The sequence below is a fragment of the Arctopsyche grandis genome, chromosome 12, assembly GCF_051622035.1.
Source record: "Arctopsyche grandis isolate Sample6627 chromosome 12, ASM5162203v2, whole genome shotgun sequence".
In the NCBI taxonomy this organism is placed as follows: domain Eukaryota; kingdom Metazoa; phylum Arthropoda; class Insecta; order Trichoptera; family Hydropsychidae; genus Arctopsyche; species Arctopsyche grandis.
In genome coordinates this window covers 9,939,519-9,962,068 of record NC_135366.1, presented here as the reverse complement: position 1 = coordinate 9,962,068, position 22,550 = coordinate 9,939,519, and the positions used below count along the sequence as shown (strand labels likewise).

Sequence of the window (22,550 nt, the reverse complement as noted above, 5' to 3'; positions counted from 1 at the left end):
CATTCTGTCTCGTCACTAGGGATCCCAATCGAACATTCGAATATTCGAGTATTCGAATTATTCGTCTGATTTTTCAGCCATTCGTTATTCGAATATTTTATCAACTATTCAAATATTACTCGTATATATATTTTTTTATAAACTAAATACACAAAATCAACATGAAAAGAGTGATGAAGAAGAAGAGGACGATTATGAAGAAAATGAAATACACATATATATATATATATATATATATATATATATATATATATATATATATATATATATATATATATATATATATATATACATATATATATATATATATATATATATATATATATATATATATATATATATATATATATATATATATATATATATATATATATATATATCGGAATAGAGCGAAAAAAATATCAATATAAAAGACAATATTTAATATCCTATTAAAGTGAGCACGGCATGGTTATACGGGTCTACGTGACGAGTAGGGATCCTAAATATTCGTCGACTTCAACTATTCGAATATTTATATATATATATATATATATATATATATATATATATATATATATATATATATATATATATATATATATATATATATATATATATATATATATATATATATATATATATATATATATATATATATATATAATGGGGATAATTGTGATAAAAATATTATATATATATATATATATATATATATATATATATATATATATATATATATATATATATATATATATATATATATATATATATATATATATATATATATATATATATATATATATATATAATGGGGATAATTGTGATAAAAATATTATATATATATATATATATATATATATATATATATATATATATATATATATATATATATATATACATATATATATAATGGGGATAATTGTGATAAAAATAAAGATAATGAAGAAGATTTTTATTAATTACATAAATACGGAAATGTTTGAAGAACACTTTTAGATCGATAATAATCTCTACGAAATTTTAGAAAACATCAGAAAAATAATACGAATATTTAAGAAGTCACCGGCGAAATATACATTTTTACAAGAAATCATAATGAAAAAAGAAAATAAAAAATTATTGGCTATAAAAACTAGTTGGAATTCAATGGCAACTATGATAAGACGATTCATTCAAATTTATGCTTGGTTTATATGTAATTACCTTTTTTTTCATTTTCGAATATATTCGAATAGCTCTTGATTTACTATTCAATATTCGAATAGTTGAAGTCGACGAATATTTGGGATCCCTACTCGTCACGTAGACCCGTATAACCATGCCGTGCTCACTTTAATAGGATATTAAATATTGACTTTCATATTGATATTTTTTACGGTCTGTTCCTCTATCATTAAAATTTTTACTGTATGTATGCCATTATGCTTAAAATTAAAAAAAAAAAAAAAAAAAAAAAATTCAGCATTGAAATAAGATAGGTAAAACAAAACGTAACCGAACGAACGATCAATTAATCATTCATGAGGAATTTGTCATCAGTTTAGATTTGGCGAGTTGCAATGATTTTGCTGTGTGCGATGTAGAGCCGCCAGATGGAGAAGCTGTGGAGGGGGTGCAAGAGGCGTCTACCCCAAAGTCCCGCCTCCAGCTACCCCCACCGTACCGGTCCGGGCAAGGCTTCTCGGCTGAGCCACAAGCACGGCAACACTCACCGCTCAATTATCGATCGGCCATCGATCCGCGCGGCCACCCGCTCGACCGCTCGCGCACACCGGCACGCCACGCGCGTGACAACAACGCTAACTAAATAACAATCAATCAATCACAAACAAACAATACCAGAACAAGACGTGACATCGATGGAAACGACGCGTGTGACACTTAGATAAATCATGACATGTTTCAGCATATGTCTCGCTGAAGGGTTTTCTTCTTCTCATTCTTCTCGCCACTGTCGTAACGCGCGCGCGAACAATCGGTAACAGTGCTTCAAAGATATACTTCTTTCAAAAATTACACACACACACACACACATATATATAATATCAAATAATCAACGACAGTCGACGACGACGACGATGCAATTCAATAAAATGCAGTGGTTGTGGATGTTCGTGGTGGTGGCGTCCGTGCTCGAGGTGACCGGTGGCAACGCTAAGCACAAAAGAGGCAGAGGCAGCATGTGGTGGTAAGTGTCGATAGACAAATGTGTACAATTTTTTACAACGTAATTCAGCACAAATTAGTACTTGCGGTTTTTGTATACCGCAATTGCATATTTTTGTAGCACCGAGCATTGTTTTTAAATTGGAATTTATTACGGCAATTACGTCACTGGATTGTATTGTTGACGTAATTGTTGAGTATGTACGTTTAGTGTGAAATTTTGTGTTTATGTGTGAACGGTATATGTATGTATTGACACTTTTTTTTTTAATTATTGTGTGATATTATAAATGGCTAAAATATGTACATGGATATATAAAAAATGTATGATGATTCGAAAATTTTGCTTTTACATTCAATTTAGTCGGACTTTTATAATGTTAAGGGATTTTTTGATTTTTAAATGCTTTTTATTATTACGAAATTATGTTCACAATACATCTTATATCTATTTTAATAGCTACTGATCTACTGATCATTTTCTATTTTACAATTTTAATTTAATTTGGTTAGTAATCACAGTATTATATTATTCTAATGTTAATCTAAAGCATAATAGGAAAAAGAGCTCAAAAACCTATTTACAATCCTTATAAATGTTCATAATACATCTAATACATAATATTAATTAAAGACTATCTAAAGTCGATGACCTAAAGCAGATAATGTTAAGGGATGGAGGTAAACGGGTCTACCTATTTTATTATTTTTATTAATTTTATATTTATGTGTGAACGGTATATGTATTTGGAAACGTTTTTTATCATTGTATGATATAAATACTTAAAATATATACACGCATATATAAAAAAAATGTATGATAAAACGAAAACTTTGCTTTTGTATTAAATTCAGTAAGACTTTTAGAATGTAAGGGGATGAAAGTAAAAAGGTATATCTATTTTATATATGTACTTAAAGACATGAATTGTAGCTATTGTGCAAAATTTTCTCTTAAAATCATTCTTTTGTTATGTTTACAATTCGTTGTAGAGATTGTCTTTATTTTTAACATAATACAACTAGAGTATATAAATTTTTTTTATGAAATGATTTTATATAATCTAAAATTTTAGTTGCATTTGAAAAATGTTTCACTTTTGTAATAATAAATATAATATGCAAATTAATACGATTTAAATTGATTGCATACTTTTTTTGCTATTATGACACGTTGATTAACCCTTCAAGTGTGTCGAATGTGGATTTGTAATTTGAGACGTTCGATTTTTTCAATGCTAAGTTATGCACCCACTAATAGGTGTGTCAAAATGTAAAATTAAATCGTCAAATTGTGTATTTTGTTTTGGTCGTGGGATTCAACCGAGTGCATTCGAGTGTACTAAGATGAGGAACGTTTCAATTTAATTTACGATGTTTTCGGTAACGATAAGAGCTCGCATTCCGAGTTCGTTCAATCGGAGATAAATTAGTTGAGGTATCCATACATCACACTTAAACTGACGAACGGCTCAAGTGGCCGAATACAGTGAGCAACTTTTAATTTGATACGTCTATAAATATACACCTACTGCGTATGTAATTTGTGATGCAACGTAAATAGGTCAAGTTTAAAAGTGTCGACCGAATTTATATATTCTCATCGTTTCCGTAATTTTTTTCGCGAGCGTTGCATTTGTAAAACTGCATGCGACAATGGTATCAATTTGCAGCGAGATCGATCGAAGCTAACGTAAAAACGATGATGCATCACAAAAAATGAAGGAATTCGTGAAAAGTATTCGAGTATCAGGTGAAATTTTTATGCACACTTGTGTATTTTCATATTTTTATTGTTATTAGAAAATGCTTTATAAGTCAAAATGATGATTGTATAATTGAATCAAATCAACGACATTTAAAAACACATCAAAATGATGGACGCTCATATAAAATCTACAGTCTATAACTCTGATAGTTTAATAAACAAAATCGACGTGGAATGTAATCAATTCGTAAACGAAGAGATAAAAATGTATCTGCCAGGCAAAATTTGTAATTTTTATTTGCTTGAAAATATTTTTCATTCTAAACAAATTAGCATACAAATTAGTATGATATGAAAATTCTATAGAATATTTTTATCAATTTTATTTAATTCAAAATACCTGGAGAAAAGTAAAATTAATCTCCGTAGCTAATCGAATAAAAGATTTAAGAGTTGCGTATTTACAAATAAAAATAATTATATATAGATAATAAGATAGAATCCAAGTACTAATACAAAAAAAAATAGTTATGCCTCAAATCAAATTGATTAAACATTTTAAATGATTTTCCAATAATATTGGACGCACTTTTATGAAACCTTGAATTTATTATATTTGCATGAACGTACGGATATTTTCTTCGGTAATTTCAATACGTCGAATTTATTCAGCATACCTCACGTCGAGTATGCAGTCAATACAAATTTGAATAAAATTCTTATTTGTCATGCATAATTAAGCGATGTTTTGGTGTTGTTTTTCCCAAAAACGGTTACGCGCACGAACGCGCGCCCAATAAAAATCACCTACGCACGCGACTTCAAAAAAAAAAAAGAAAAAAAAAACACTCTAAGGTACATCGACGATCTACAACGAAACGCCATTATATTTATATACATCAGAAATTATGTTATCTCGGCGTATCACCCTCGGAGGGACGTAGTACGTGTACGCAAAAGTAATTGTTGCGGCGGCACATAAAGAGACCGCTTGCCCTCCGTTTAAAACTACGCAAACTCTACGGTCACGATACGCATCTTCTCACACTCTCCAGAGCACGACATTGCATACTCCGACGAGTGTGTGTGAATATTTGAGGACATTTGGTCGCGAAATCACGTGTGTCCGTATTTCGTTTGCGACACTTATCCTATCCATTTCGCACCGCACCGTGACCAGGACTCTGTGCCTTAGATACAAAGCGACGATTACTTTTGATATATGTACGGACACATTTATAAGCATACATATAAAGTAAGCGAAAATCGCAAACGAGCATCACCATAAAATAAAATATTATTTTTCAATTTTTAGTACTGCGTGTAATTTTTGGGTTTCATAAGTACACGAGCGTTGATGTCTCCAACAATACTTAAATTTTTGCACGCAGAAAAGTTATCATTTTTCGAGCTCACAATTGATTTCCACACAAATTTAAGATAATAAATCGAATTTCATACTTTTAAAACACGAAAAATATAAAGTTGCCTTAATGTTATAATGCGTCGTCGGTCGGGATATTCTCGCGCAGATAAAGGTCTCATTTCGTATATCGACGACATGGCACCCGGGAGATCAAATTATTCAACGCAATTAAGGACTAACTAATAGCTTTACATTGTACCCTTCGGATAAGATAAGCGAGAAATATTCGTCCTTAATCGCTTACGTAATTTAACCCGTTCGCCGAATCGTTAACCGTGTAGTTAGTCCACACGACTTCTATCTCGGGTTATATACACGTATATTGTTATAACGCCTACTTAATAACGTGGTGCAGATGAAAACACGTCCTCGACTTTTCGTCAATAAGGTACAGAATCGTTCGACGGGGTTTCGTGGAATGTCACGGTATCTCTTGAACCGTATTGCTGCTACAATAATCACCACTTTGTGACTGAACATCGAAGTGGCAACTCACATAAAACCTCTTTCATTATTTATTTGATAAAGTCAATCAACGACTGAAGCACCCTAATAGATTAACATTAACAAGATAAGTAATAATTCAGGAATTAAACTCGACACAAAACTATTAAAAATAAATTAAACCGAGTGTGAGGAGAGTTTTCATATCTACCGAAATGCCTAATCATATTCAAAACATTCTCACGGTCATCACTGATCTATTTTCATCTTGAATTGAAATTTGGATTTCTTACTTATTTTAATTTTATATGTGTTTAATTAGGTTGACACCATAAATAAATTATAAGCAAATTTGTAGTATAGTAATTAAACAAAGTTTTTAATTAAGGCTAAGAACAAATTTGATACGATAAGAATTATACAAGAAATAAATTCTAAGAGGTTACCGTTGTTTTTTAGTAGAAAAAATTCTGATTAAAACCTACGATAAACAGCGCCTTAGCTGTTATCTCATAAACATCATCTTTTCACTGTTGGACAGACCTGGAAAAATTGTACGGTAGTCGCATATCGAAAATTATGTACGTCAAAGTCGTTAGTTTTTACTGTTAACGTTTGCCTAAATTGAGACATTCGGTTAAATAAGTATAGGTAAATATTATATTACCAACATACCAATCATGACATTGCATAATTATACACTGAATGAGTGCATATATATTTTTGTACTGCCGTAATAATTTTTATTGGACTTAATGAACGTTAAAATAAATAGTTTCCGTTGTGGATGATGGACTACAACGATAATGAAAACATACGATAAGGCGCTGTCAACAAATGGACGTTGAGAAATCAGAAATTAACGACTCGCTACAATTAATTAATTTTTTTTTACATCTCACGTAAGAATAGTTGAATGTTTTCGCATCTGAATGCGGTTTTCAAAATATCGGTCATAAATTCGAATAATACAGGAAGTGTCGCCGTGCGTATGCGCAAACGAGAAATGTGCCAGTGTTTGACCACAAAAACCCGACAGAAATAAATAAATCGTGTCTCGAAACGATGTCAAATATTTATTTAAAGATTTGTGTTGAATGAATCTTGAGCATCCGTAAGGATTTAAAATAGTAAACACCAGCGGACCTCTTCAGTTTTTTTTCACATTCGACGTCACATGAAAATCGTCATTGTTTAATGTTAATCACGTTCATACTATTAATAATAAAATATAAATAAGATGAATTCCTGAATTAATTTTTTGATGGAATTTTGCTCCATAAATAAACATTTTGTCGAAATTTACATTTTTAATACGGAAGCGCGTCTTTGGCTTGTAGGTACATACAAACTTTATAAAACATTAAAGATGTCAAATTTTTAGCATAATATTTTCAATCGGGGACACCCGTGTGTGAATTTTTTATCTGATAAATGAGAAAACACTTCACGCTCGAGCGTGAACAAAGAAAGTAAAGGTTCGACAAAGCTCGCTATTTGCTCTAAAAATAAGACTGACACTTAATATGTCAAAATATTAAATATTGTCATTGAAATTCAATATTTATACGGTTTACTAAACATAACACCTAACCAAACTGTAATCGTACGGACACAAAAACGACAACTCGAAGAAATTCATCCCCTACTACCAATATTTACAATACTCATTCACGGATGAGTATTTCCTATAGCTTGAAAATTTCTCAGAAAAATCGTACAGCAGATGCAGCTTTTTAATTTATATATTGAGATTTAATTACAGCATTGAGACTTAATTTAAATAACATCTGGTTAGTGACACGGGGAAAACTATCAACTCGAAGAATTATAAATTTTCATAGCATACTATCAAAATATAACAGTTTATCATTCTAATAATAAAGCTAGATATGACGTCTTTTCAAGTGTATAAAATGAAATAAAATTATTTGGAGATGTTAAAAAATATGTATTGAAAAAAAATATATATTTTTAATTTAATTCTATTATTAAGATTAGTTTTTTGTGTGAATTAATTTTCAAATGAACGCAGTTTTTCTAAGTATAAAAAATATGTGCATGTGTAAACGTATTGAAAATGTCATTTCGTGTAGCGTTTTGTTTTAGTGAAAGCAAACAAAGGTTAGGTCTGTCGTGGAAGGACGCAGACTATTTTCGTTGATAAAAAAAGTGTAAATGTTGACCGATAGCTTTTGTTTCACGAAAGGAAGTGGTTTTGTACGAAGAAAAACGAGCAGTAATAGGATTGTCTAGTCGAGTTTGAGCAAACATTCGGAAAGAGACCGGAATATGTATAATACATAGAATGTATGCCGTGAGAAAATTCGTTCATCCCGGGCGAAGCGATACCGATTTTATTTGTTTGTTTTTATTTTTTTTAATGAATTCATTTCTCAATCGACAGGGGCATAGCCAAAGTCGGGGAGCCGGACAACTTGAGGCCGATAGCGCCCGGGGGAGCCCACGTGAACAAGACCATGTTGAAGATGCTGCGGCGGCGACAACTACAGTTGGCGACGGACAATCCGGGCGTGCTAATGGCGGTAATAAAAGGTGCTAACCAGGCGATACAGGAGTGTCAATATCAGTTTCGAAATCGACAATGGAACTGTTCCGTCAACAACTACGAAAAAAGGAAAAACCTCTTCGGGAAAATCGTCGACAAAGGTGAGTCAAACCCATCCATCCACACACCCTACAGACCATTCGAAAGAGCTATCAATCTGATCCAATTCGCGAGATAAGGCATGCCCTTAACTTTTATTAACCTAGTGCCGGCCCTGTGGGCACACACATACATGTTCTGTTTTATATCGACTACTGTCAGTGCAGCAGCCCCGACGTCTGGCACTTAAAATTATCAGCAGAAGAGCAAGTGTCAAATCGTTAACTCGAATAAATAAATATAAGACAAAAATAGCGCAACAACCCAATACGTAAAATTTATACATAAACATTTACTCTCTTTGTGAATGGAAGTGTACGAAAATCGTAAAGTGAGTAAATACGTAACTGGAAAATTCAAATTAGCAATTGTAATATAGCGTTTAAATTTTATTTATTTATTTTGAGCAAATTCTCTAGGATTCATTCCAATAAAGAAAGAAATTTGTAGATATTGAATAAGTGCACAAGACATGAACTTTTGCAATCATCTAATATATATTTGAAAGTGGCGGAAGTCCATTTTCAGTTCCAAAAATACTATTTCTGTTTGACTTAATTCACAAATTGTTATCACTTATTTTATTTCGATATGTCCAGAATCTAGGAAAAGCAGAATAAACGCGTAGCATTATATTTAATGTTTTGCGAAATATTTCTCGAAATAAAGAAAAGTGATCTTATGCCACTTTCAGATATCGGGGCTCAAAGGTATGTACATATATACATATGTATGTATTATGTGTACGCAAAGAAATCTATATACCTTCAGATATTAGTATCCTTTCAATTTATTTCAATACTGACTGACGGTGGCTCCAATCGAGATTTATATTTCATTACATGTTACTAATATTATAATATATTTAGATAGTCTTATATAATATTTAAGTTTCAAAGTATTTGGCCATAATATAATTATTCAATTAATAACAATTTATAATATAGAAAAATGAAGCTAATTAATTTGGTTTATTAATTATGTTCTTGATCATATAAAGCGGTGTTTGTTTTTTTTTTAAACGAATAACATTATACAGTGATTTTACAAAAGCGACAAATCAAACGCGACCGGTGCTCTCGAGGCACAACAAAATTGAAACATAAAAACGAAAAACAAAAATAAATAAACGAATAAACAAATCGAGAGCCACCCATGCAAAGAGCGTTTCGATTCGGACCGAGAGACCATTTTTCTTTCACGAAAGCCCGAAAATAATTTAGACGTAAAGCGTTATTGCCCGGGGTTAATGTAGAAGTATCATAATTATATGGACCGAGTGTGAGGCGCAGACCGCCTACCGCACGCGCGCGCATTACACGTGCAGCTCTCGCGACGCGGACCGCCCCCACCCCCCGCAAACCGCACACAAAACAATAAAACGCAATTATTTTGGAATCCGATTCGTCCGATTATCGGCGAATCGTTCGGAATTTTTAATTGCCGAATCGAAAAGTCCGTGGATCGTATTTCTTTTTGACGAGAAAAAGGTGACCAAAATCTGACGGACGGGTATTTTAATCGCCGTTTTAATTAGAGATCGTAAAAAGTAACGGGCGTCCATTCGTCCGCCGAAACGTGTGAGGATGATATAAAACGGCGGGGATGATTAAAACGCGCGCATTCATATTAATTATTATAGTCAAGATAACACGACAATTATGGCGATGCAAGCTCGATATCGAATCGGCAATGAAAAGGTTACATTTAACATTTTTAATTAAGCCATTACATTTCTTTAGATTTAAGGTGATAAAAGCGGCGTTAGATTGATTTGTGGCGACTGGCGCCACTTTTCTGATATATATTTATGTAAAGCGCATACTTGGAAAACGATTACAAACTAATAGAAATATTAGCATCAATTTCTCGCCTATAAAAATATTAATAAGAAAGCTACTCTAAAAATATCGTGGCACATAATAATTACTTTTATAATAATAAACCAAAAGACTTTATAAAGAAAATTTGCATTGCATTAACATAAAATTTAAATACGCTATTAATTTAGAAAATATTTCTATATTAAGTATATTATATTCATTTTTAAATATTGATACTTTGAAGCTGTTTGTGTTTATATATGAGCCGTTATATTTGAAAGTGACATAAGTCCACTTTTCTTTATTTTACAAAACATTAAATATAATGTTTTTGCGTTTAACAATAATTAAAAATACTAGCGGCCTGTAATACGTTTATTCTGCTTTTCCGAGATTCTGTATATATCGAATTAAAAGAAGTGATAACAATTTGTGAATTAAGTCAAACGGAAATAGTGTTTTTTGAACTGAAAAATGGACTTCCGCAACTTTCAAATATAACGGATCATATGATGAATATATATGTATGAGTACATATAAATATGCCAGATTGGATGGTAATATAGAATATTATAATTATACACAACTCTTATAAATTGAAGTGTGTAATACTATATTATATTTAGTTATATTATATTTAGTCAAATTTGATCAGTTGATTTTAATCAAATAATGGTATTAATCAAATTTAGTTTTTTTACTACTTAATGCAAAAATGACTGCAAATCGTATAAAGCTAGGTGTGTATATTGCGCCCACAACACCTGGGTGTTCGGGTCTGTAATAAAAATTCCATCAGAGAGGCCGAGAGCGGGTCTCATCTCTATCGGATCGGGGGAAGTGGGTGGGAGGAGGGGGATCTTTCCGATATTCAAAATCCCTTAAATTAATACAAACTGTCAACTCTGTCAGGTGAAATTTAATTACCTGGCCGAGAGCGCGATACGTTGCCCGTTCTTTCGATCCGAAGCGAGATAACGCGCCGATGAAATACGGCGATACGTGTCTTTTCCTCTCGTTTCATACGACAATCGCGCAAAATTGAAACTTTCAACCGTACGCGCGCCGATAGACGTAGATAAATATTGAATTTCCAGAATTAATCAAAATATTCGACGGTCGTAAATCGCGTCTGTGTTGCCCCTTCTGGATCGGACGCTGATAAAATCGCAACCACAATTTTCTCTTCCACGTTGCCCAAGAATGCCGCGTGTCTCTCCGACGTTTATTCTGTATTTATATACCCACTTGAATATAATATTTTTTTCGGTGGTTTATCTGAGAGATCGTCGGGTGATTTACACTATTTGGACATTTTGGGTGGTTCGGCAGCGAGGCGCCCAAATTAAGAAACTATTGGTCTTCCGATACGGATCGCATCGATTGACCAATGATGACATCACACTTGTCCCGACCGTTTTGTCGACTATCAAAAACCCGGCGACGGCTCTAATTTATTTGTCCGACAATAACTATGTTTTAAAAACCTTTTTTTTTTGTTTACATAGATTTAAAACAGGGTCTCTCAAAATGCGACGCGAAGAAACTCGACGGAATGCGGGTGGGCTAATTTTAATGACGCGTATCAGATTTGGATGCAATTAATAGAATTGTGCAAATATTAAATCTTATTATATTATAATCATTAAATTACATATATAATATATTCTATTTAGCTGCCATAATAAGAAATTTCTTTTTTTTTTCAAAAAGGAGAAAGTCAAGTACATGTTAGTTAAAAAGGATATGTACATATTTACATTGTATACGAACGAGTACAATTAATTAAACAACTTTCTATATATTTATGCAAATAAAAATGCACTTATAGGAATTTAAAACATTTCTACACAATTAAATATTCATTTATGAGAAAGTAAAAATATAATTTGCCGTTATTTGATTAACAATTATTAATATTGAAAAAAATCATATATTTAATGTCTGTCTGAGATTACGGTCGCCATACTATAATAGTCGTTTCGATTCGACATAAATATGCACATATGTACGTCACAGCTAAACCAGTGCCAAAACGTATATATGAATACAATAACAAAAGAAAAAACTTCTATATATACTGATCGCTACTAATGTTTCTATGTAATGAAAATTTATTTGATTAATTAATTTTTCTTTTGGTGTTTTATATTGTCAACATGTATGTAGGTAGGTAGTTTTTACCTTTTTTTTCATATTAAACAATTAAATATATTTAAAAGGTATTTGAAAAAAATTCGACCGCGTGGGGATCGAACACATAACCGACGACACATTTCTTTTAATTTTTTCTATTTAATAACTTAATATGCCAACATCCATGCGATGATATGTCATCGGGTACAACACTAGTAAATTTATATACACCTTGTAATCTTTTAAGATTTTATATTACGATTTATGTACTAAGGTTTTGAATACGACATACATATTTTATTTTAAGCAAACAACAAAATGTATATTATTTATTATTCTTTAGGTTACAAGCCGAAATACCTTTTGATATAAAAAAATAAATTGCAGTTTGTTTAAATTGTTTAAAGTTGGGAATCATGGATTGAAGAGAATGATTATTTTTTTTATATTTGGACCATTGCCTCTATTGATATATTGTTAAGTAGCCACTATTTAAGTACGCCGTTTGATTAATGCCACTATTAATTTGATAACGAGGCAGGAAACGGTTCCTGGCATCGAATGTATTGCACTGATAGCGATTTTTCATGATTCACACGAACGCGGGGAAAATCAAATAAAAAGCGAGAGAAAAAAAACGGGACTACAAATCATCCCCGTTACAAATGAGCCCCAGAGGCGCAGTCAATAAATTAAAAATATGTCCCGAACGACAAGAGGAAGTCCAGTCGGGGCCCTTGTGTGTCGATAGGTAGGCCAACGTATAGAAGAATGGAAGGTAGAATAAAGGAACATGTTAACACCGATGTTTCTATTGTGTAATCACCGCATCTTAACATCTCTCTTGCTTGCGTGGGGTATTTCGTAGCCGGAGCTATTGTTGCGGCGACCACACAATATGAAATCAAACCGTACATACGCACACGAATGTGCCACATACTTTATATATGTACATATATTATATAATATTGCTAATACCGAATTAATATTTTTTTCTTCGTTTTTGACAACGACCCCATAGTTTGGTATTGTGAAATCTTTTAATTAAGTTACAACTCCATTGAACAATAGTCACACTAGCATTCCGTTCGTCAGATGTAGAGATAATGTTGCACCCTGCTGTTAAGGGAAACACACACACGTAACAAAAAAAGGATATAAAAAAAAGAAACAGAGAGAATGGAAACGTTTCAGGATCCGTAATATCTCGTCCTTGCCGGTTGAAAGAACGAGAACTGTTATATTATAACACCTGAGGTATTCATTATGCTAATAGTCAAAGCACTATTGTAGTAGTTCTCACCTTTCATCGGCTCCAATGATTTGACAAATTAGTTATTGTAGTTCGAAGAAAAATGAAAAGAGATTGAATTGTTTGAAATGCGTAAATATTATGCATTTTTGATATATAAGAACTAAAATTTGCTAGTTAATTAAGAACTTTTAAAATTTGCTAGATCATTAATTATACGTATTTTAAAGCAATAAAAAATCACAATCAATAGAACTTGACTATTGATTCGTATACTCACTTTTGGCACAGCAATGCTGGATTTTGGATTTATAAAAAATTGCGCATTTTTTAAACGTTAATATGTCATATAAACGGAAGAAACCAACAAAAATCATTGTCATATTCAAATTCAATGGGTCAAATTTAGTAAATATTAATTAGTATCCGCTCCGGTATGTAAAACTGTGATTTTTTGTTGTTCAGTGTAGTTGATCGATTAGTAAAATACACAAATAACAATATATTTTAATCAGCCATATAAATACTTGGATCTACCCGTTCTAAGAGTTTAGAGAGAGATCAAAAGCGAGGTTTCAATTTGAATATTTGTAAAAATAATGGATAGTATTAATTTTATATTTCTTTCATATGCTTTTCGTCAGTTCACTCGTCCACTAATCAATATATTGTATTGTATACATACATACAAGGTGAAAATTTGAAAGAAAAGTTGTTCAAAATATGAAGACAATTCAGGTACAAGTTGATAGAATTTTTATTGAACAGCAGAAGTAGAATTGAATACAGATATTATATTATGTTTAGCAGAAACATATTAGATCTATTTACATTATACCTACAGGTAGGTCAGCCAGTTTGGGGACATTGTATAAGGGGACGAGGGTGGTTGGTAGCCCGCCTGTGTCGAGATATATAAGTATAGAAAGAAATAGAGAGAGAGAGAGCTTTTTGTCCACGGGTTATTAGCCTAAATAACTGGCAATAATCATCTTTTTTATAGCGCTTGGCAGCAACAATGCCGTTGGGCCGTGGAAATGCCTATTCAGGCGAGATTGTAAGCGATTGGTTCCGTGGAGAGGAGAGTGTGCTTTGGACATACGGGGAGGGAAAAAAGGCTCGTTTTTGAATGAACGCGCACAAATGAAATACTGGGCGTGTAATGTATCATTGTGATTGCGTCACGGTTTGATGCAGAGTGATGGCTTTATTGCTCCTACTGGCTGCTGCTGTTGACTGCAACGTAATAATTTATCGAAGAGCTCAAAGTTACAGAGAAAACTGCGAAAAAATTTGACAGTTTCGTTCACAAAATCGCACGAAAATAAAACCCCTATTATGCATCAGCAACAATGTGCAGCATAATTACACACTGCAAACGCAGAGTGGCTGAGCGAATGATAAATTATCATAAGCTCACACATTAAATAATTATATAATTGAATAAATATATTTGTAATACGGGCTTTGGGCACCAGAAAGAGAAATGTTGTTGAGGTCACGGGTCACTCAGCAGGGGCGCCTCCAGGTGCACCTCCATACATCTCAATCTTCTCGTAATGTATACATTGTATAAATATACCCACCATACAACATAATACAAGTCTTTGCGTACGTACAGGATCTTGTAATCGCGTGTCCAGCACGTTAAAATAAATAAATAAAATATATGTAGATATAAGAGGACATAAATCGTAACGTGTGTGGCAAAGATTTTATATGCATGCGCTTTGAGTTTCTTTTAAAATGCGATTTTAATGAATCAGAGAGAGAGAGAGAGAGAGTTTCCCTTTCGAATTATTAAACATACCGCCTATTAAAACGCAATAAAATGAAAATTATAGTGTTTTGCAATTGCGTTAGTACATACGTCGACGATAATTATTCCTACAACGCGATTGAATATACGCATTTTAGCCTCGTCGCAAACGAATAACAAATAAATTTCAACAATAAATCATACGCATTTTTTGCTCGAATTCGTGCAAAAAGAGCGGGCACATCTGTAACAAATTGCACACGTTTAATTGTGACCATTAATTGACTCACGACCGGGACTGACCACGATCAATAACGCCACACCACTTCATAGTTCAACTTTATATCGTTTTTTTAAGCATATCTACATCATCATCTCGTATAAAATAAATCCATAATGGTCACTAATGAATATAGATTCGGCACGAGATCATTAAATAAAAACGAGATGTACATACCTATGAGCCGTCAAACTCGTCTATTGTGACTGCGCGAAGATTGCGCGCAAACTTTCGATGAATACCCCTTCTAATTGTATCGATTTCGACACGTTCGATTACAATCGATTTTTTTTGCTTAAGAAATGGGAAAAAACCTACCTACTCAATCCGGGTACAATTTCGGACCCGTGTGAAATCTCTTATTGAATGCAAATTTTTTTTACTGCTCGCCCATACGTTTCCGTATCCCCATATTCAGACACGATTCTTTTTAAGCTTCCTTTCAATTTTGCTCCATTTTTTATATCCAATAAAACCATATCCTCAAATAAATAAATAAGTAATTCAATGATGAGTAGAAGCAAATCCTTAAAAGAACACAATTAAATATTTAAAATTAACCAAATTTCGATATTTGTTAAAATAAAAATGCATTTTTGAATTAAGTGACTATTATTGATTCCTAAGCAATTTTCACGCAATAAAAACACAATTACACTATAAATGTATCGGAATTTAATTCATTTATTTAATGCATTTAACAAATACGTGTGGTCTTCCGTATTTACATACATAAATATACAAGAGATTTAACGGCAATATTTGCATCGACGACCACCGTTACCGTCAATCCCGCACAAGACTTCAACACACAAACAAAATGAAAAAAAAAAATCGGCAATAACAATCGTGCGCGTAAAATGGCCGACGAATAAATCACACTCACCAGACGGATGAGAGTGCATCAAGAGCTCTTAATTGCTTGTAAAAATATTTAACGGCGGCCTTAAATCTCCCAGTGCCGATCCTGTACATTCTGACCGCGGGGCGCACGCATCGTACGTACGCTAATAATGAGATATTATTGTTTCCACGAAGCTAATCTGCACGCAATAAAAATGCACACGTCCACAAATAAATAAATAAACAATAATAAACAGAAATAAACAAACGCAACAAAGCGCATAATGCGAGTACGGTTGGAGATGCGTTTTTGGTTGTTTATTTTGTCCGCGAGTGTACAATGTATGCGCGAGCTTCACTTTAATTGTATTTTATGTGAATTTAATTCAAATCCTCAACCATTAATTATTATACCCCCCCGGTTCAATGAGCGCTGGACTTTGAATTTATACATATATATATATATATTTATCTTTTTTTGTATTTGAATGGCAGTTGCTTTAACGCCCCCTTCCGGTATATGGCTCTTTTTCACGTGGCGTGCAATATAAATAATGGATCGGGACGAAAGCGAGGTGGATAAGCGAAGAGCGCTTTCAACGAGAGGAGATATCCCAGAGTTGGTCCAGACTAGGGTTACCAGACGTCCGGGCTTTTCAGGTCCTTGTCCTTTCTTCATTGAATTTATGTACATACATATATATTAATCAACCTCAACGATAAATAATCGAGTAGAATTTTTTTGAGGGTAAAGTAAATAAATTTAAACACCCTGATAGCACAAATTAAGGGTGCAATAGCACTTTTTAATAATTAAAGGACGTCAATGTTTTTACAACAATACTATCAAATGCTAGGACATGATAAATCAACTTTATCGTTTGTTTGTATTACATAGGTAAATTAATGGCCTACAATTTATTGTCTTGCGTCAAAGATACTTTTGCCTATTTGGCGAATTTTCTTCCCTTAAAAAACGTTTATATAATATATGTATAGAAATAAAGACCCTATGAAATTAGGATGGAGTGTATTTGAACGAATGAGCGCCGTTTTTAAATCAAAAATGACACTTTGCCAAAAGAAAAAGACCTTCCATCAATGTGTTTCGCCAGTGATGACGTATGGATGAAAAACTTGGACATTGAAAGCCAAGTTGCCACACAAAGTACAATGCAATCAAAGAAGTATGGAACGCTGTATGCTTGACACAACGAGGAAAGGTAGGAAGCGGAACACGTGGGTGGGAAATATGACAAGGGTAGAGGATAAATAATATGTAGTGGATAGAATGAATGGGTAGGGCACGTGGTAGAGTGGTACCCGAGAGAATGTAAAAGGTTAAAAGGAAGATCGTAAGGAAGATGGGTACATGCATTTAGGAAAATGTGTGGGGGTAAGATGGATGACAGTTGCGCAAAACAGAGACGAGTGGAAGCGTGTTGAAGAGGCTATCATCTAACAGGTGATGGTGAATGTCTAGTTTTAATATAAGTATTTGTTTCTTCTTATTACATCTGAATCCTGATCAATAGAATTATTAAAATACGTTTTTGTTCACATTTTTGAGGACTACATTAATATATGTATGATATTTGCTGTGGAGTCAATTCGACTATCATTGCTGTAGCTATTGGTAGTAAAAATATATGTATGGTCACCCCATATGAGACGGGGGGACCGGTCTGTCAGCCGAATGGGATTTATTTGAAATATATTCATTGGGTGTTTGCGGGGGCCCCGGTGCGCTCGCGGTGGGAGGGTTTCTCCTCCCCGGCTCTCTTCTTTCGGGGGCTCCCACTTAATGAGCGATACGATGTCAGCGGGATGACATGTTTGGCGATTCACGTGCGCATGCGAAATGCAGATGAATGGATCGGGGCCCTCGGTGCGCTGGACCGCACAATGGGCCCCGGCGGACGCGCATTCAATTACGCTCCGAGAGAGAGAGACGGGCGCCCCCGCGCTGCAATTGATCGCTGACCCTCTTTGTCCACACGGTGATATCTTATTCAAATGATTGATGTCTGCGACTTTTGTTTGTCTGTCCGTTTGTTTGTTTGTTTATGCTTGGACTTGCGTGGGACGAAGATGCGCGCATTGTGCGGTGAGAATTCGCGTATCGTTTGCGTAATTGGTTGGATTCGATCCGGTGCACCCGTTCTGGGCTTTGTATATTCCATAATTGATATGCGAATGCGAAAAATAAATCTGTATGGATTTCGCTCGCATCCTTCCGAATAGTATAGGAATAGTGGAGTATTCTATTTATACATTGATTGAAGCGTGTTTCCTCTATGTATTATATGTAGCATTGTTAAACATAGAAAGTTCACACTCAGGTTTAGTTTATAAATAGTCAACAGACATGTATTATTCATAGCCTAATGTACATTATTATTACTATACTAATCTTTTCTCCCGTCTATTGTTATAGGTTGTCGCGAAACTGCATTCATCTATGCAATCACCAGTGCAGCGGTGACATACACAGTGGCACGTGCATGTGCTGAAGGTTCTATAGAATCGTGCACGTGTGATTACAGCCATCAGGTGCGTGCCCCAGCCGCTTCCCAAGGCTCGGCTGCTGCTGGTGTCAGGGATTGGGAATGGGGAGGCTGTTCAGACAACATCGGCTACGGATTCCGCTTCTCGAGAGCTTTCGTAGACGCTGGAGAACGGGGCAGAAACCTTCGAGAAAAGATGAATTTGCACAACAACGAAGCAGGAAGAGCGGTAAGTTATCAAATAAAATTTAGAATTTAAATCCACATAGATGGGATATTTGATATTTTTAAATTAAAGCTGCATAGTGATTGAAATGTACTGACATTTCAAGCGCCAATGGCGTACGAGACAAATATCTCAAGCTTTTATCTGAAAGTCGTTAAATCGTAATATATGTGTACTAGTCTGAATTCGAAGCCAAATACAAATTTAGTCATTAAGTGAGGCGATCTTTATACATCACACGCGCGTCGAACAGGTTCCTTCCACACATATGTACACACACGCGATTGATATATTGAGGCAACATAGTCTCCTATGAGTCGAGCGAGGTTAAAAAAGCTAATTAGTTCGATAAAATTGAAATTCGAGAGCAAATGATGACTTCATGCTGCCTGAGAGCGAGGCTTTCCGAATGGAGCGATCGACATGTCGCAGCACCACTTGTTCGCTGCGGCAACGATTTATTGCCGAGCTTTATGATTTGAATACAAACGGGCAGGATGGTTCGGCTGCAACGGCAGGACTCTTGACAAAATGACGGATGACATGCCAACAGGTATTCCCTTGGCCAATTTGTCCGTGAGCATTTACATGGGGCACCCTGCCAAGAGAGGAGCGCGACAGCAAAAGGACCCCACTCTCCCCATTGATGAATGGAACGAACACTTCACGGTAGCACTCCACAAACAAATATAATAATAAACGAGAGCTTTGATTCTCACTTTTCTGAAGATACATCGTCATTATTAGTCCGTTTTCATAGTACAATGCCGTAAATAATATTTGACACTCCTGCCAAGTGGGAACAATATGCAATTGTAGTATCGAGTGTCAACGCTTACTGTGTGTAAAAAAAAAGCATTGTTAAAAACAATTAGCTAGGTTTAAAATAGAGAATATAACTAAAACATACATATATTATGTTATACAATTGCCTATAAATTTACGAACATTATTGACTTCAGTTTTGCCTCTAACTGTGAGCGAAAATTTGTTTTTCATTTTTTCTATAAATGACATTGAGTAGAGATAGTACTAAATTTAAATGGATTTACGTGGGATGTAATATTTGTTGATTACTAATATGGAATCTTCAAATGTGTAATAGATTATATGATGGCTCTAATGTACTCTAAAAGCTATCATTACAACATCAAAAAATCTTAAATTACTGTATTTTGATAGGAAAAAAACCTAATATGAATTAAGCATACATTTTAATTCATAAATATTTTTTAAAATGTATTTTGAATAGCATTTTTATTTAAAATCTATAGAGGCATTGATCGAATTATTTTATTAAAATTATGAGGCTGGACGGTACCTACATATTATGTGTTTATAAATAAGAAGTAAAAATTGACTTTCGGAATGAATGGGCTAGAGATGGAATTTTCTGAATTGATGTTACTAAAGAGTTAATTTTATATACCTACATAAATTCGGCTTTTTGGTTAAGCAAACATTCTCAATTTATCGTTTGGAAATGTAACAAGCCTCTATCTAAACTCGATCTTTCAAATTAAATACCTACTAAAAGTATGTGTATTGTGAAAAGCGAGATATATCGGTATTGCCTATTGTGCAATTAATTAACGAGTGAAAGTGAACAGTAGAAAGCCGCCCACACACACTTGCATATATTTGAATTATATAAATATAATACATCCATATCATACATTCTATATCAATGTCAATATGCACAAGTTCGAACGTAACGTAATAAAGTATGGGCGAGGAGTGTTTGTCGTCGCCCACGCTAGCAGCCTCACACGAATCAATAAGCGCGTTGATATATGATGGTCGAAATGCGCGATTGTCATTGGCTGTCGCTCGTCAAACCAGCTACCGAGTCTCGTTTGCTCCTCTGCGGAGGTGGGCCAAGACCCCTGACAATAGTAATCACAATGTCAAAAGTTTAACAATCGCCTTTTTATCTCTTCCGCAGCACGTGCAGACGGAGATGCGCCAGGAGTGCAAGTGCCACGGGATGTCCGGCTCGTGCACTGTCAAAACGTGCTGGATGCGGCTGCCCAACTTCAGAGCAATCGGAGACCATCTCAAAGATCGCTTCGACGGTGCTTCCAAAGTCATGGTCAGCAACAGTCTCAGACCCAACGAAGGAGGACCGGGACCCAGACCCAACACCAACACGGCCTCGTTCAACACCATTCGATCGAACGGTCCAGGATTGAGCACTAAAAAGAAACGCTACAACTTTCAACTGAAGCCTCACAATCCAGGCCACAAGCCGCCAGGACTGAAAGACTTGGTTTATCTGGAAGAGTCGCCCAAGTTTTGCAGCAAAAACCCGAAGCTGGGCATTGAAGGTACGCACGGCAGACAATGCAACGATACGTCTCAAGGAGTGGACGGTTGCAATTTGATGTGTTGTGGTAGGGGTTATAAGACCGAAGAGCAGACAGTTATGGAAAGGTGCTCTTGCACGTTTCATTGGTGTTGCGAAGTGAAGTGCAAATTGTGCAAGACAAAAAAGACGGTGCATACGTGCTTATAAAAAGAAAAACATTCCGAAACAGTGAAGCATTGAAAAAAATGTTTTCTTCCAATTTTAAATTATTTTATTGTGAATATGTAGTATTGAATAAAATTCGAAATATAGTCTAAAATGTATATAATGTATGCATGCGAGAACAAAACAGCCATATATTAATGGATATCATCGAGAGATCTTGCTACGGCCATTGAAATTTGAATCAATGAATAAATTAGCATAATTATTTAATTACTAACATGTGTTCTCATGATCGTTTCTTTGGGTTGCCTAATTGAAAATCCGAATCTACAATATCGCGTCGAATTAACTGTACCTATCCGCATACTCCACGCACGGAATATTTCATAGAGATCTCTCTCTTTTCGAATTTGGTGTCTCATTAAAGATATGTCCGTAAAATTTTCTCTGTATGATTGTGTATGTGTTTGTGTTTGTGTATTTGTATGTATTTTTTTCAACGGTAGAACCGGTTGTTCGGTAGTTGTAGATTTTGTACGAGCTGCCACTGTTGAACTGCTACTTTATAGTACGGACCAAATAGAAGTGAAAAAGAATGAGGTAAATTATTGCTTTGTGTTCGTTGTTAATTTATCAATTATCGTAAGATATTTATCTGTCGTTTTATTTATGCGAAGTCGGTAGGGATTTATCAGTATTAAAGGGAAAGAGAGACAACTTTGTTGTGTACATGTAATATAATGTATGTATAGGTGTATGGCGAGCAGGAAATATTTTCATCAATTGTGTATGTTTATGATAAGCTAAGTAAAAGAAAACGTACAATTTTGGTGCTTTCGAAAGATTAGTTTTGGAAA

General features: G+C 34.2%; 1 protein-coding gene across 1 annotated transcript; it reads left to right on the top strand.

Moving 5' to 3' along the window:
• The first annotated feature begins 1,674 nt into the window (after positions 1-1,674).
• On the top strand, positions 1,675-22,270 carry wg (Wnt family member 1 wingless). The gene is made up of 4 exons (XM_077441964.1): positions 1,675-2,170; positions 8,134-8,396; positions 18,925-19,223; positions 21,166-22,270. Exons 1-4 carry the CDS (start codon positions 2,061-2,063, stop codon positions 21,733-21,735), a joined length of 1,242 nt encoding a protein of 413 aa, XP_077298090.1. The 5' UTR covers positions 1,675-2,060; the 3' UTR covers positions 21,736-22,270.
• The last annotated feature ends 280 nt before the right edge of the window (positions 22,271-22,550 follow it).

Bases quoted from the DNA above. Each gene is read 5' to 3' on its own strand.
- wg (XM_077441964.1), top strand. From the start codon at position 2,061: ATGCAATTCAATAAAATGCAGTGGTTGTGGATGTTCGTGGTGGTGGCG. The intron at 2,171-8,133 runs GTAAGTGTCGAT...CTCAATCGACAG, and splicing joins GGCAGAGGCAGCATGTGGTG to GGGCATAGCCAAAGTCGGGG. The intron at 8,397-18,924 runs GTGAGTCAAACC...CTATTGTTATAG, and splicing joins CGGGAAAATCGTCGACAAAG to GTTGTCGCGAAACTGCATTC.